This window comes from Mirounga leonina, unplaced genomic scaffold, assembly GCF_011800145.1.
Source record: "Mirounga leonina isolate KUSES-001 unplaced genomic scaffold, KU_Mleo_1.0 Mir_165, whole genome shotgun sequence".
Classification (NCBI taxonomy): Eukaryota; Metazoa; Chordata; class Mammalia; order Carnivora; family Phocidae; genus Mirounga; species Mirounga leonina.
This window is the reverse complement of record NW_023270415.1, coordinates 77728523-77745156: the sequence shown is the minus strand read 5'-3', so window position 1 is coordinate 77745156 and position 16634 is coordinate 77728523. Positions and strand designations below refer to the sequence as shown.

The 16634-nt window shown below is 50.1% G+C and overlaps 1 protein-coding gene across 1 annotated transcript in view; it reads left to right on the top strand.

Moving 5' to 3' along the window:
• The window catches only part of FAM135B (family with sequence similarity 135 member B), a 173125-nt gene that overhangs the window by 131749 nt on the left and 24742 nt on the right, over positions 1-16634 (top strand). The window contains exons 7-10 of the mRNA XM_035011112.1: positions 272-425; positions 2611-2660; positions 12425-12580; positions 13324-13397. Coding sequence (XP_034867003.1) covers positions 272-425; positions 2611-2660; positions 12425-12580; positions 13324-13397 — 434 coding nt within the window. The remainder of the gene's footprint in view (positions 1-271; positions 426-2610; positions 2661-12424; positions 12581-13323; positions 13398-16634) is intronic.

Sequence of the window (16634 nt, the reverse complement as noted above, 5' to 3'; positions counted from 1 at the left end):
GTGGGCCCCCTGAGGTTGTCCCAGACCTTCCAGGTCGGTGCCATCCTCCTCCTCCTTATGGTTATTATTACTCTTACTATTGCTATTTTTTAAATTATTTTAACATGAACACGTACGACAGAGCCTCGGCAGGTTGCGGTGTTTTTCCCGGACGGAGAGGTGGGGGAGGGACACAAACTCCCTCTTCTCCGGGATTGCGGACCCCTGCACAGCTGTTCTCGGAGATGCCCCGTGGGGTGGCCCTCAGCGTCTGTGTCTATCCCGCCCGCAGGGGAGCTTCTACGTGCCGTCCGAGAACTGCATGCAGCGCGCACACAGGTGGCATCGGGAGCTGTGCTTCCTGCTGCTACATGCCTACCGGGGACTCCGCGCCTACTTCCTGGTCATCATGAGGGACATCCCAGAGCTGCCGCACACAGAGTTGGGTAAGGCGCTGGGCCCAGGGGACGCCTCAGGCCGGTGGCCCACCTGCCCCGTGCGGGGCCAGGCTTGAGAAAGCTTGTGGTTTTATCAGCGTCCCGGTGACAGGTGCCATTCCAGGTCTGTTTTCTCTGTGTTACCTCCGGGCGTGTGTATGCAGGAGGGAAAGGCAGGAGCACCCGAGGTGCATGCACTCGTGCGTTCAGGCACCCAGCAGGCCTTTACTGAACGCCTGCTGCATGTCTGTCACTGTTGTGCACAATGTCAAGCTGCTTGCGAAGGGAAAGTAGTTACAGGATCGCAACTGACAAGAGTGGAAAACAACCCCCAAAAGAACATATGTGCATTCTATATGTACTATACATATATACACAAATATATGCTTGTATGTATCTTTCATATATATTATGTATTTGTGTGTATATATGCACATATATATGTGTGTGTGTATATATATATATATACACATCTGCATGATTATAGAAACCTCTCAGCAGCCATCATCTTTGGTTTTCTGGGGATAAATAGCTTCATGCACATCATCAGACATCATGGAGATCATTGGGCCTGAATCCCCCTTTGCTGACAGGTGTCGGAACCGAAGCTCAGAGAGGGGCAGTGACCGCTCAGGGTTGCACAGCAATACAGGGCGGAACCAAAACAAGAGGACAGAGGTCCTACACTGACTCTTGGGGCAGCATCCTTTATATCATCCCACTCATTTACAGCAGGTGACACAGTGTGATTCTGCTAACAGTCCTCTACTGGGGCCCCTTTGCTTCCAGAACTGAAGCCAGGTCCTTAGCCTGGTTTGGGGTTAAGCACAATCCTGCCGGGGTGCCTCAGCTTCCCCACTCACACCCCCAGACCTCACTTACTGAGACAGTCATGGCTTTGGCAGGATTTAGGGCTTCATACAGTGCCCACTCCTGCACTGAAAACACCACATGACAATGATTTATTTGCATGTTTCACTTCCCCACTAGTTGCAGGGTCTTTGAGAGCAGAGGCCCCCCTCAGATCCCTTGTGCACAGTCCCTGGCAGGTAGGGTGAAGGAGTACGTGCATCGCTGTTGATGAATTGTCCTGCCATCTTCCCTTCTGGCCTTATCAGCTCTAACACCCTGGACAAGTCAGGCGCTATTCTTTGAATCATGCAATCGTGAGGTTGCATTTTTTTTTTTTTTCAGGTTCAAATGTTATGCACACAAAAAGACGCACACAGAATCAGAGACCGTTTACATTGCTCACAGGGAAAATGGAGATTGTGCAGTGTTCGTTGACTTCTGGCTTTAACTTCTTTTTACCCAAAGGCACTGAATGTATTTGCTCATTCATTTATGAACATACTTTTATTGAGCATCTATTATGTGCCAGACGCCAGGGACAGAGCCATGACAAAAGTCCACTGTGACTGGTGGGACTCAAAGAGCTAACAGAGGTGCTGGGGGGACACGCATGTGTCATCAGGCCATCAGTGAGGATCCGGAGGCACTGAGGGACTGCCCCCGCTCACCTGGGCAGCAACATTTTAAGTAGAACTCATGCCAAAGCCAAGTGCAGATCACTGACCGCAGCATCATGGAACTGGGCGAGAGAGTTCAAAGACAGGCAGAACTTCGCACGTGGCATCCCAAATGGCCAGAGGCCAGAGGTTCCTGCTAATAAGAGCTGATATCCCAGCTCCTCCGTGGGTTGTGATGATCGTGGGTGTCAGAGTTGGTGGAGCTGGGCTTGGCTCTGTCACTTCACTTCTCTGTGCTTCCCCACATTCACCTGTATGATGGAGATCCGAATCCATGCCCCACATGTGTCACAAACACACGTGTATGTGCAGGTGTGTGCACACCCACGTGCACATACCTGCAAAAGCCCAGAAGAATGTGGGACCCCTTTGAATCACACAAAGTGCTGTGTGAACGCGGGGGCCTTCTGTTCCTCAGAGAAGCATCCAGGAGATGATGTTGACCTTCATCTAGTGTGGGGTCACATGGCTCCAGATCAGTCTTATCCTTTTTTTTAAATATGACCCCTTTAGGAAGTTGGAGTAGAAAGGAGGTGAGTCCTCGGGAGTTGTGTTTCTTTCTGTGACTTTAATGCCAACTTGAACGTATGCTTCTTTATTGTACTTAGCAACCACCGCATTTCAGAGTGTGTCCATTTTATTGTGCATCTTCTGTTTCTTCCTAGAGTCCCTTGCTGTTGAGGAAACGCTCTCTCAGCTGTGCTCAGAGCTACAGGTAATTAAAAAACTCGCCCTGTGGGATAAAAGGGCAGTTGAGATACAGGACCAACATAGGTCCCCGCTCGATGTAGAAATCAGAGATGAAAGCACAGGGCTTATAAACGCACGTTAGACCTGAAACTGAAGAGATACTCTGCCATTCTTTGTTATTAAGTGTCTACTAGACCTCTCTTGTATGTCTAGCTCTCTGCTCGAGCCCAGGGTCCTGGGATCAAGCCCCGCATCGGGCTCCCAGCTCCGTGGGAAGCCTGCTTCTCCCTCTCCCACTCCCCCTGCTTGTGTTCCCTCTCTCGCTGTGTCTCTGTCAAATGAATAAAACCTTTAAAAAAAAAAATAGATGTTTTGGAAAAAATAAACAGGTTCACAGGTCTCTGTCCCTGGAGCTGAGGCTACATTTGTCTATTACTCATCCATTTAACAAAATGTATTGACTACCAACCATGTGCTTCTCCTGGAGGGCGATGCCTGTGGCCAGACAGCCTCAGCCATGGCAGGAGGCTAACAGCGGGATGACGCTGATGATGGAAACAGTAGTGTGCATCTGCCAGAAATTCACCGGGCATCTTCTAAGAATACGTGCTTAAATAGGCGCTTGGCAAATGCACACTGCTGTTATTTGCAGTCTCTGGAACACTTTCCCATCCCATTGCGTGGATGGTCTGGGTGGGTACTGCACGTCGTCCTTACATAGCGAGAGGCAAATGAAGACGGAAACCAGTATGGCAGTCAGGCTTGATGACGGTGCTTATCAGGGCTGGCAGCTGGACTCAGAAAACTGTCTCATCGTCGTCTCTCACACCAGTGTTTTCAACCCTTGCTGCACAGTGGAAATACATTTGGGACTTCTAAGATGTACCTTTGCCTGGGTCCCATCTAAACCGGGTGAGACAGAATATCAGGGAGCAGAGCTTGGGCATTTGTATTTAGTGAAATCTTCCCAGCTGGATCAGAACCACCGTGAGATACCAGCTCACACCTATGAGGGTGTGAGAAGACCAGAGATGTCACGTGCTGGCAAGGACGTGGGGGAAAGGGAGTTCTCGAGCACCGTTGGTGGGAATGGGAACTGGAGCAGCCACTCTGGAAGACAGTACAGAGGCTCTTCAGACACTTAGAAATACAACCACCCGATGATCCAGCAATTTCACTGCTGAGTATAGATCTAAGGAAATGAGATCACTATCTTGTAGAGACGTCTGCATCCCTGTGTTCACTGCGGCGTTATTCACAATAGCCAAGGCATGGAAACAACCTGGGTGTCCACCTACAGCTGAATGGATAAAGAAAATGTGGTGTATCTATACGGTGGAACACTACTCAGCCATAAGAAGAAGGAAATCCTGCCATTTGCAACAATGTGGATGAATCTTGAAGGCATCCTGCTACGTCTGATAGAGTCAGACAAAGACAAATAACATATTATCTCACTTACATGTGAAATGTAAAACAAACAAACAAAAACCTAACTCATAGGAACAGAGGATGGGGAAATGGGTGGAGGTGGTCAAAAGGTACGAACTTCCAGTTATAAGATGAATAAATTCTGGGAATAGAACACGCAGTGTGGGGACTAAAGTTAGCAATACTGTGCTCTGTAATTAGAAGTGACTAAGAGTATAGATCTTAAAAGTGCTCATCGAAAGGAAAACATTTTAAGTATGGAAAGTGATGGGTATGTTAACGAACCTTATTGTGGTGATCATTTCACAATAGATGCATTTATCAGATCATTATGTTGAGCCCCTTAAATGTACATAATGTTATATGTCAGTAATGGTGTTATCTCAGTAAAACTGGAAGAAAAATCATAGAAAGAAGAAGCTCCCCAGATGAGTATACTGTGCAGCCAGGGTCGAGAATCCCTGCTTTAGAGCACGTTATAAAGTCAGTGAAACTCAGTGTTACCGCGGACAGATGGCAGCCCGGTGGGAAGGCAAAGCACAGAGCAGGTGCCTGGCGCTGGGGTGGGGGAGGGTCTAGGACAGAGAGGCCCTTTGAAGTGAGCCCTGAAGAAAGGGTGGGATCATCAAGGAGTCACGTCACAGGCACTGCTCCTGATAAACTCGGGGACATGTGAAGGACACGAGAAGCCCATTTAGAGAGTGTGGAAGGCAAACCTAAGGCTGGCCGAGGACTTGGATGCCAGTGTGTGGAGCATCCACTCCCTAAACCCGGAGGCGGAGGCGGAGGATGCAGTGCACCAGGGGGCTGGCTAAGCTGACCACAGGGCCGAAGACTCGGGGGGCCGCAGCTCCCCCTTCCCCCTTGGAAAAGCCCACAGGCTTTGCAGGTTCAAGTCCAGGCTCCAGCCCTTCTGCACATCAGCTGCGTGATCCTGGATGTGCGATTTAGGATCTTAATGGGCCTCAGATTTCTCATCTGTGTCGCGGCTATTGTGGGGAGACCAGGAGAGAGCTCACGAGAGGAACCTGTGAACGCCTGGCTCACGGGTCTGCGGTGCAGAGCTGGCCTTGCCCTCCAGGGCTGGCCCTCCTCAGGCCCCATCCCTCCCAGCCTGGATGCTGCTCAGCATCCCCAGGAGACACTTGCAATCTGTAAGTCATCGAAAATTGAGTTGTAGCAGTTTAAAAAAACGCCAACTCTTAATAGCTGTTATATACCACACCCACCATCTTTCCTGTCGCTACCAACATGATGAGCAGCAAGAGATGGGGTGCCCTGTGGGTTCTCTGCTGGTTGCCGTGCCTCTTTCACTCAGGTTCCAGAAGCTTCTCTTCTGAAGCCCAGGAAGACAGGCTAGCCCGCAGTGCTTTTGCCGGAGCATCCGCACCTCCACGAGCAAGGACTGCCCGCATTGACCGGCGTCCTCGGGGCCAGGAGCAGGTTAAATGCTTGTCCTGAAGACTCTCCTCTGGCCTCCCAGTAACCCCTGAGACTGCCTTTCTGCAAGTGCCTGGCCGGGGCACCCAGTGAGTGGTGCAGGGAGCCGGGGCTCACACTCCCAGACTGCACAGCGCCCAGCCCACTGCCTCAGTTTCCTGCTGTGCTCGCTCCTCTGGACAGGCCAGGGGCTGCTCCCTGTTTCTTCTTAGACCTCACTGGGTAGTGGGTGGGTTGGGGGACTGTGGAAGTGATGGGGTGTCATGACATGTTGCAAAAGTGGTCACATCAGAGCCAGTGGCTTTGAATTCCTTACCTACTTACTGTGCGACTTTAGAAAAGTTGCTTAGACTTTATGGACCTTGATGTTCATACCTATAAAGTGGAGATAAAATGGCTCGGTTTTTATTAACCTCTTTTTCTCTGAGTCAGTAAGCTCGTACCCTGGCTAGCTGCTGGTTGCTATTTTTATGTGCATTCCTCATGTAATGTATACAGCCGTTCTATGGAGGGAGGGATCCTGTTGTTCTCAGGGGATGGAGAATCAGGACTCCACTCATAAAGGGTGGGTTGTTTGCCCAGAGTAACAGCACTGGCCGAACAGGGCCATTGCTGGTCACTGTGACGCCGGAGCCCACCCTCCCCACCAGGATGCCATCCGGGGAAGCAGAATCCTCCTTTGCAGAGAACACAGGTAGAGTCTGTGAAGTCTGCATGCGGCCCGGCAGGGCGGTGAATGGAGAAAATGCTAACTCTTGCTTGGTACAATTATCACTGCCCTCTGGCTTGTCACTTCCCTGGCCGTAAAGAGTTTCCGGTGTCACATGTGCCCCTCGGGGAATAAGGTTAAAAGGCCCCCATGTTGCTCTTGTCTTCATGACCACAAAGGGTCAGTGTTTCTGTGGGAACTACTCTAGAGAGTTGATTCATTTCAGCAAACGTTTTGTGAGTCCCCACGCTTCGCCAGGCCCTGTGTTAGGCTCTGGGGGACTCAGCAGAGACCCCCTTCCCTTGGGGGCACACAGCCGAGGGGGTGACTCGTTCACTCTCGAAGCTCCAGTGCCTAGAAGGGTTCATTGCTGGAATGAATGAATGCACTAATGCATCACAAGAATGCTACATGCTACCAAAGGTGAGGAAGCCAGTGACCCCCGAGCAGCTGTCCTCACCCCAGGGCCGTTGGCTCATCTGCGGAAGGAGGCGGGAGTCGACGTGCTCATTCACTGATCGACCAAGCCCTAGGTGTTGCTGTGCCGTCGTGTGCCACGGAGGACCAGTGGCCAGAGTCCGCTGCTGCGTGGGCTGCGCAGCGCTGTCCTGAGGGTGCGGGCTGGCTGTCCACTTTGGGCAGGCCGTGTCCCCTCTGGGTGACTGGTTTCCCACGTGTGGAGGGCCGCTCTGAGGGTGAAATGAGCTCACACATGCACACGATACCTCTATCCCTTGTTGACCCTGTCCCGGTGTGCCTCGCAGGCTGCAGATGTGGACACAGACACGCGTGTGGCCGTGGGGTCCCACTGTGTGGGAGAAAGCCTCATGGCCTCCGGTAAGAGGACAGGGCAGGCAATGGAGGCAAGGCTGAGGGAGCACCCGGGGCCAGGCAGTGAGTGTGCATCCGTGAGCAGAGCTCTCAGAAGGGGAGGCGGGGGTCACTGAGGCTCTGAGGGGGAGCCTGAATGCCCTGCACAGTGTGCTAGAGCTTGGGCTAAGCCCCAGGTGACAGGGAGCCGGGCAGGCGAGTGATGAGCTTGCTGGGGGCTGTGTGGAGGACGAGGGTGTGTCTTGAGGCAGAAAAGGGTGGCTAATGGCATTTACAGCGGAAGCAATGACAACGTCCGCTTCCACCTGCTGGATTCTGTCTCCCACCTTCAGGCACCGGGCACTGCCTCCCGGCAGCCCTGAGAATACAGGGGGACACACAGATGTGTCCCCAGTCATTTTGCTACAGTGGACTCTGAAGGGTGGTTTCCTCTGACCACTAAGGGGTGGGCTTGGGGCCCACTGCTATTGTGATGATCTGGTCCCTGCAGTGGTTCAGGTGAGAACTCGGACTGCCAATGAGTCTATCTGATACCTCTCATGAAAAGCCAAGGAACGGGTTGCCTTCTTCCTCTGGCGCCAGGCCCCCGAGTTGCAGGGATGCTGCTGCTGGTTTTGAGTGATTGTATTGCTGCAGGCTTGATTTTGTACAGAGCCATCAAATTAGCATACTGATGCAGGGGTACTAGTGGGTGATGGGGAGGGAACCAGGGAGTGGGGGTGGGCTTCAGCCCACTCTCTTGTTTGCTAGAGAGCTGCCCTAATGCTCACAGTGACAGAAACAGAGCCCCCTCCCCAACACCCCCCAAAGGGCACTCAAAGCCCACCAAACATTTAGAGGCAGGACATCGCCACCTAGTGGCCAGCCGCACCAGGTAGGGAACCGTCCATCAAAGGGGATGGATGGGGGTTAGGCATGGAAAGGTTTCTGGGATTTAAAAGAACTTGCAAACATAGAGTTCTGTAGTCATGGAGCAATTTGCATGTATCTTTATTCCAAGTGAATCCTATAAACACTTATTCAACACCTATTGTATGCTGGCCACTTTGCTCTCTGTTGGGAATACAATGGAGACCATTCCCAGGACTAGCAGCCTCAGGAGGAAGAGGCTTGTTCAGAAGCTGCCAATAGGGTCAGGGCTCCACCAAGGGGTGTAAGACGAGAGGCACCCGGCTCTCCGGGAGGCTAGCCCTGAAGGGGTCTGAGTGTGCCAGGTGACAGGGAAGGAACATCCACAAAATTCCAGAGTACGGATCCACTGAGCTGAGCGGATGGGCCAAGTGCATGGAGGGCCAAGTGCATGGAGCACAGGAAGCCTGTGGTGGGGGCTGGGCTGGAAATGTGAGTGGGGGCACAGGATAAGGTCCCTGCTGTGCAGACTGATCGCGGTGTGCTCTCTACCCAAATGGGAAGGTTCCAGTGGAACTCAGCCTTGTGCTTTGCTACAATAGACAGGCTCAACACATGCTGATTGTCTGCCTGCAAGCAATTGCCAGTTTTCTTTAAAGAATTCAGCAAGACTGGGCTTGTTGTCATAGAAAAGATTCTGTCTGGGTTGCTCCCATACACTTCTAGGAGATCCTAAATTGCTGAATGGTCTTTCCTCGAGCTGTACCCTCCTAGCAGGAAATACTAAAAATTAGTTATCGGGCATAAATGAACAGCTACCAGTTGGGGAGGCTGGGGTTTTGCTTGTTTTGTTTACTTAATTGTGTGAATTTTTTTTTTTTTTTTTTTTTGCCAGTTGCCTTCTGTGAGGGTTTTTAAAATTATTTTGCCTAAGACTGAAAGCATCTTTATGATGTGGTTCAGAACAATGATCCCACTGACAAGGATGCTACATGACTTCTCATTGAATCCTTGCTTTGGTGTGTATGTTTGGGCATGTAGGTCTTTTTAGCCGAGCTCCCTAGCAGAGGAAACTAAAAGTGTAGTGCGTGCTTGTCCCCTGTGATCACAGTGACTTCTTTCCTGGCCAGCCACAGTCCCCTGTGGACAGAACTCTGAAGGGACCTCACAGCTCTGGTCATTTAGAGTAGCCAGGGAGTGCCAGAGCTCAGCTAGAGGCAACGTGTTTGGGTAACATCCATATCTCTGTCCAATTTTAGAATCTCTCAGACTTGAATATGCATATGAAATGCCTGGAAAACTTGTTAAAATACAGATTCCAATTTGATCTGGGCTAGGGCAGGAGATTCTGCATTTCAAACACTTTCCCGGGAGATGTCCATGCAGCTGGGACGCCCCGATCTGCCATGCCATGAGGCTGAGCACAGAGTCTGACTCTCCTCAGCCTAGCTTCCCTTCCCCAGTGTGCCCCCTCAAACTGCAGAGCCCCCCCAAGCATCCCCACTGAGGAATCAGGCTTTGGCCCCCTCCCCTTGAATGTGGAGGTCCACGGACCCAGAGGGACCTGGCTCGTTACAGAGGGTTATCTGCTGTGACTGCAAGGCTCTGGGTATTAGGGAACATGGTTAGTTCAGGGAATGTATAGAGGTTTTTATTTACCTTGAGATCACAGCACAGGTTATCACCTCCTCCAGGAAGCCTCCGTGATTTTTTGATAACACTCAGTATATATCTCTTTCATAGCACATTGTAGGTGTATTATAAGTCTCTAAATAAATGGCTGTCACTGAGCCATCTGCCTCTTCCAGGACTGGCTGTATTTATCTGTGGCTCCCCAGAGCTCAGCATACCCCTTCGCATATAACAGTCACTGGATAAACAGAGTGGGGGGCAACAGGAGTGAACAAAGGAGTGTGGTTAGAGCGCAGATGAGAAGCGTGACAGGGGTGGCTGAGGTGAGTGGCTGAGCATTCTTCAGGCAGCTTCACTTGAAAGAGCATCGGGCCCAGTTGTGCCCTCGCTCGCGTGAAGGGCCTCTTCTTGGTCCTGCGTGAGAAGCCCCTCCATGCCCATCTGTAATTACACAGGCCCAGGCGAAGAGTCCTCTTGTGGCCTAATTAGAAGCTTCCTTAACCTTATCTGAAGCCATTTCTGTAATCAACGAGGGGAAAAAAAAGTCATTCTCCCAAAGACACATTCAATGAGTGGCTTTGCTTTCTCTGGTTTTCACTCCAGCAGCTGAGCTCAGAATTCAAGCTGTGTTTGCTGGTTCCACTGCGGTGGTGGTGGGAGAGCTGTGGGAGCTGGAGTAAGCAGCCCAGTAAGGGAAGTCCAGTTACTGAGGTCCGGAGCGCCTCTCATTGATGCAATCACCAGAATTTTCAATAAAGAGTTACCGAATCCCCGCAACTCGTCCACCACCACGTGGTTACTAAGAATACGGAGAAGCCTAACACTCAGAATGTAGGCAGAGGAGGGTTGTAGGAACAGTGTCTGGCCAGTGGTGCATTGAGGGTGGTGTGTGCAAGGTCGAGTCGACTTCAAGGACAGGAGGTTAGACCTACCCTTGAAGCAGAGTAGACGTTTCTAAAGAATCATCAGAAACAAGGGGGACTGTGTTGGCTCCTTAAACTGTCCCCAGGGGGAGAGCAGACATGCCCAAAGTGGTGAAAAGAGGGAGAAGAGAGGCTGGAAGGTGGAAGGAGAAGGCCTTCCAAGGAGGATGTACAGACTGGTCAGAGCCTGGTATGTGGAAGGAGCTGGGTGCGCTCAGGCCACGGTGAGCAGGTGGCGTGGCTGGAGTAGGGTGTGCCCTGGGCCAGAAGGGAAGGTAGCCAGAGATAAGGCAGGCCATGGCATCGGGGGGAAAATGGTGCCAAGCGCTGATGCAGGTGTTTGGTGCTCATTAGCGAGGGTAACTGGTAAGAGGAGCCACTTCTGGTCCACCCAAAAACCTCACGTTCCAGCCTGGAGGTTTTCCAGGGTCTGACCATGTTCCCCACTCTCCCCAACGCATTGCTCAGCTTTCTGCCTCTGAACACCTCTGGCCACAGATCGTAGGGCTGAACCAAGAGCAGACAGTCCCAGTTTGACCCCTGCCCTCCAACAGAGCCGGTGCAGGAAGTAAGCCTTCCATCAGAAGAAAGTAGGGCCGTTCTTGCACTGTGGAGCTGGCAAAATTATTTTGCCTAAGACTGACCTTTGATTGTTCATCAAAGACTGACCCTTCCTCTTGGAAGAAGCAGCTTGGAAATGCCCCACTTGGTTGATGCCCTATATCTGGCAGCCAGTCCTTAATTATAAAATACCAATACCCAAGAGCTAAAGAACCTTACTGGGTGCCACGTTCGTCCTTCCCTCTTTTTCTTCCTCTTAGATCGATGCCTCGCTCCAGCCCACCTGCCTTCCTCTAGCATCAGCCTTTAGTCCAAGAATAGCAAGAGGAACTTCTACTGTTGTAAACAAGGCTTTCAACCTACTTTTCCTGTTGTTATTACATCCAATAAGTCTCCATTTGCTTTGCATACCCATTTTACAGTTGAAGAAACTGAGGCACAGAGCAGAGATAGGCTTGAAACGCTATGGTTGTCTGTCCCTGATGGTCTTCCATGACAGAGCGATCCCCACTACTCCCAGTTGTTAACTCACTTTCCTATTGCCTCTGCCCAGTGAGGCTCCCTGCCAGCAGAGACCTTCCCTTATTCAACTTTGTGTCCCCGTTTATTCAAAACATGTGCCTGGGACATGGAAGATGCACATTAAGGGCTTGTTGAATAAATGGTGGGGTGTACCACTCGGTGTCAGGCTTTGACACCTGGCTCCCTGCCTCCCCTCTGAGACTTGATCTCCCCTCCAGAATCAAAGTCTGCCCCATCCCCCAGCGGATGGCCTCCCTGTTCTAAACTAAAGCTTTCCAAAGGTTCCTCCAAAGGCTCTAGGCCCTCTCTAGGCTGGCATCTTCAAATTGTAGTTAAGGCAACCCAAGATCCTCCCTGAAGCTATTTGGAGTCATTGTGGGAAGATGGTGGTAGGGCTATTGAGCAGCCCCCCCACCCCTGGGCAAATCACCTAACCAGTTAGGTACTCTGAGGTTATAAAGATGTTAGCATCTCTCAGGAAGTGTTTTCAACACCTGTTATGGAAAGGCGGCGTGGTGCTGTGGGTCTGTGGTTAGTCAGCTGTGCCCCTGAATCCTAGCTCTGTGTGGCCTTGGCTGGGCTACTGAATTCCTCTGATTCTCGTTTTATTTTCCCTGTGAAATGATACGCAATAACTCTACTAAAGGGTAATGGTGGGCATGAAAAGGGCAGCACACACAAAATGTCTAGTGTTCCACCTGCCAAATAGTAGCCCTGAAGAAGTAGATACTGTAATGATGAGGAGGACTGAGCTCAGAATGTAATGTAATACAGAGTCCAGAGGAAGGAGAGATTCCCTAACAGCAGGGAAGTCAGCAAAGGCTTTAGGAGGAAGCCTGCAGTAGCTTCCCAGGGCAGAGGTCCTTTACTACCACCGTTTTGCCTCCCCAGATGTTGAACAATCCCGAGAAGATAGCCGAGCAGATAAGTAAGGATCTCGCCTGGCTCACCTCCCACGTGATGGCTCTGTGGACCCAGTTCCTAGACACAGTGACTCTACACTCCCAGGTGACCTCTTATCTCACCCAGGAACATCACACCTTGAGGGTAAGGTGTCAAGTGGTATAAATTCCCTAATCACGTGCCAGTGTTCCCTTGAGGGAGCTTTCCCACAGTTAGTTCATTGGGCAGAACAGGAATTGGGGTTTTCTCCCATAGCTGCATGTGCCGGTCCTGGCCCCACCTTGAGCTCTCGGTGAGACTTTGTGAACTGGTTCAGCCTCTGAAACCTTGACCTCCGCCATTCATAAAATATCTGTCTTGGCTACTAGATGATAGCATGAGGGATGTTCCAAATGCTCTGAACGTATTTTGGAGAAGTGTTTTCAAATGTCAGACATTGTTCTTGGTGTATTTCTTTGCCACCAGGTTGGGTTTGTATGGACAGGTACTAATGCATAATAGATGTCGGTCTCCTTGTTTACAGCAAGAAGACCAAAGATCTGGGTCCACAAAGTACTTTGTGGATGCACTTACATGACTGGCGTTGCCAATTCTGTTTCCTCTGCATTTACTTATGGTCACGGTTTTCAAGTGTCTTCTTCTAGTAGAAGAGATAAGACCTACATAAACAAATTATAGAAAGAAGTGTAAGAACAGGTTCACAAATCTGCATTAAACTGTGTCCCTAAACCAGCTTTGGGCTAAGAGAGGACGCCCATGGAAGTACTTGTTTCAGACCCTCTGGGCGGGGCGGGGTGGGCTCAGCTCTCCTTTGTCAGTTTCCCTTTGGAAAATCAAGATAATGCCCGCCCTGTGAATTAAACTGTTCATGCAATCTTATTCCTCAGGTCCGAAGGTTTTCTGAGGCCTTCTTTTATATGGAGCACCAAAAGCTTGCAGTTCTGACCTTTCAGGAGAATCTGTAAGTAACCAATTGCATGCCCACGTCACACTGCCAAAGTGGCCACCCAAGATATTCTCTTTCAAAGGCCCTTCTTCCCTCCGTCTCTGACTGCGAAGGAGAGAAGTCTGCCCACCTCTGCACATTCGAGCTGCATTTTCTCTGCAGGCAAAAGAGTCAGACAGATTGCAGAGGTGGGAGCTGGTAGGTGGCAGAGAAGGTCAATAGCCAAAGTTTTCTTTTGTTGAATGTTATTATGGTTCTATAGACAGAATCAAGACTTCCTAGGTCCCCGAAGACATCTGTGCTGAGTCTTCTTTGTGAAATGAATTAGAAGCAGGTGCTGTGACCACAACCTATGTCAGAAAAAAAACACAGAATTCGCTGGAGACTTTGCAGTAGCTTCGAAACACATTTAGCATAAGAATGAGGACGGAACTACCTAATTAGGCAGACTGATGAATTTCTAAGTCTGCCTTCCTCCAAAATTAAAGAAAAAAATGAAAACATACGAAAAAAGTCAGAGGGTTAACAAAAAATGAGGTCATTCTCTTGTAGATCTCCCCAGTGGGCAGGAACAGATGGGTCCGTCCAAGACGGGGTGGCGTTTGCTACCCAAGTCCAAGGGGTTCTTTTTGTTTCTGAATGATACGTTCACCTCAAGGAATAAATGTGGATGCAGTAGTGTTCGAGACGGCCCGATAAATCCAGCAGGAGAAACATTTCAGGTTCATCTGTCACACAAGACGGACCTGAGACCTTTTCGCCCTCCGCTTTATAACCTTCTCTTCCTTCTCTCCACACTTCATCCAGTTGGACAGCTAGGCGGCATTTACAGTTTGCCTTGTGGAATCTGAAGTGGGGGGTGGGAAGGCACCAAGAAAAACACATCTATGATGAAAATAGCTTATCTGGAACCAGGTAGACCTTCACTCACTCACGTCTTCATTCCGCCCAGCAACTACAGTCAGAAGAGTTAGTGTGAGCAAATGTGAGCAGAATTGTGAGGGCCGCGGAGCAAGATGCTGTAAATCAGGACTGTTGTGGGAACCTGCTTCCTGAATCCCCAAAATGGGCGAACCCTCAATCGCTGGGTGTGCTGTGTTCCCCAGGAGTGTGGGTGCGCGTGGAGGGAACAGACACAGAGGCAGCTCCTCTTCCGGAAGAGTTTCTTTGAGATGCTAACCACTCAAGTTCAGACGATACGGTACTTGGTGGACTTGGGTTCAAAATCCTACTCCTCCATTGGACCTACAGCAGGTCCTTGAGAAAGTGCTGTTCTGTTGCTTGTTTTTTTTTTTCCCCCTTGTCCTCCCCTAGTCTTAGTTTCCCTAAAACAGGTAGGGCAAGAACTGAAAGGACCAAATGAGAACATCCATGCCCATGGAATACACTGTCCAAGCCACAGACTCCATTCAGAAAACGTTAGGTGATGACTCACACATTACACGGTTGTTGGTTGTGCACGTAGGCACTGCGACATCGCAGGGAACAAATTAAAGATGCTGTCCTTGCGGGTCTCTCATTCTAGGACAGAAACAGGCAAGACATAAATCGAATTATCTCAGGTAGTGACAAGTAAAGAAAACCAAATCAAGGTGAGGACATGGAACACGAGAAGGGACATGGCCGGTGTCCTCATAAGTGTTGAAGGACGAGCTCTCGGAGCAACAAAAACAATATCCGGGGTCTGTAGTGTTTGCTGATTTCCACTGCATGAATTCTCCCACAACGGTGGCTATCATGTGCCAATATGTGATCTCTGGACACGGGACTGGGAAGAGATGTGCACAGTTGGCTCTTGCAAGCTGGTGGGACCTCCTCCAACACAGCACTGGGTGTGGGATAAGGACTCTTGAAGCCAAAGTGCTGAGAGGGAGTCTTCCTGAGGATGTGGCATTTGACTAGAGACTGGGGTTCTATCCGGCCAGACCTTGATATGAAAGAAGACCAGTCAGAGGGAAAAGCTGGTGCCGAGGCTCTTACACGGGAACACGGGGTGTTTGAGGGGCAGCAGGGAGACAAGTGTAACTATAGGACGGAGTGAGCAGGAATGAGGGGGAGGGAGGCAGGACCAGTGAGGTGGGGAGGGACCAGCCCATGTGGGACCTTAGGGACCAGGACAAAGAACTCAGACTTTGTACCATGACAGTTATGATTAAGGCCTTTCGCAAAAGCTGGCAAACAGTAGGGTGGAAAGACCTGATCTCAAACTGATATACATGGCTTGAAATCTTGGTCCTGGAACTTACAAGGTTTGTGACACCAGACCAGTTCCTGAACCTCTCTTTGGTTGCTGCTTAGAAGTAAATAGGAGAGTCCTTCATTCAGCAGCTATCCACTGAGTGCGGACTATGGGCCTGACACTCTTCTGGGCATTAGATATTTAGCAGTGACCAAAACAGACAAATCACTATTTTAATAGCAGAAGGCATATAGATAAATAAATAAATATGATACGCAAACGCAGTAAGTGCCAATGAGAGCTATATCAGTGTGGTAAGAATGGAGAGGGCTTTTCCTCTGAGCTGTCACAGAAGAGGTCTGAAGCAGGTACAGACTGAGCCCTGCAAATACCCAGGAGACCAGGGTATCTGTCTCACAGAGCAGTTGCAGAGGCACTGAGTACTATTCACGAGAAGATACTAACCTGTAAAGGAAGGTGTACACAAGGCTAGAAGCAATATTATTCAGAAAGAAGTAAACTTTTAATTAGGTCATTAAGGGTAAGAGGTACGGAACCAAAAGGGGCATTTTACGTCCAATTGAGAAAGTTACTGGAGGAAAGGTCCAGAGTACTATGAATGGAGTTTCATCTCAGAATGAGGCAGTGAGCAGGTGTGAGGCCAGGCTAGTAAGCGTGCACCGGCATGGGTGTACCCACCTGGGGGTTGGAGCTGGAGAGGGAGGGTGTGCTTAGGAGACAGAACCATCCCCCCAAATCAGGATGGACAAGTGGACAGACAAGGTAGCCCTGGTGACACTCATCTGTCAAGACCCATCTAGTTCAAGACCCATCTAGTTCAAGACCCATCTAGTTCAAGACCCATCAAGTTCAAGACCCATCAAGTTCAAGACTCATCAAGTTCAAGACCCATCTATCTAGTTCAGACCCATCTAGTTCAAAACCCATCAAGTTCAAGACCCATCTATCTAGTTCAAGACCCATCTAGTTCAAGACCCATCTAGTTCAAAACCCATCAAGTTCAAGACCCATCTAGTTCAAGACCCATCTAGTTCAAGACCCATCTAGTTCAA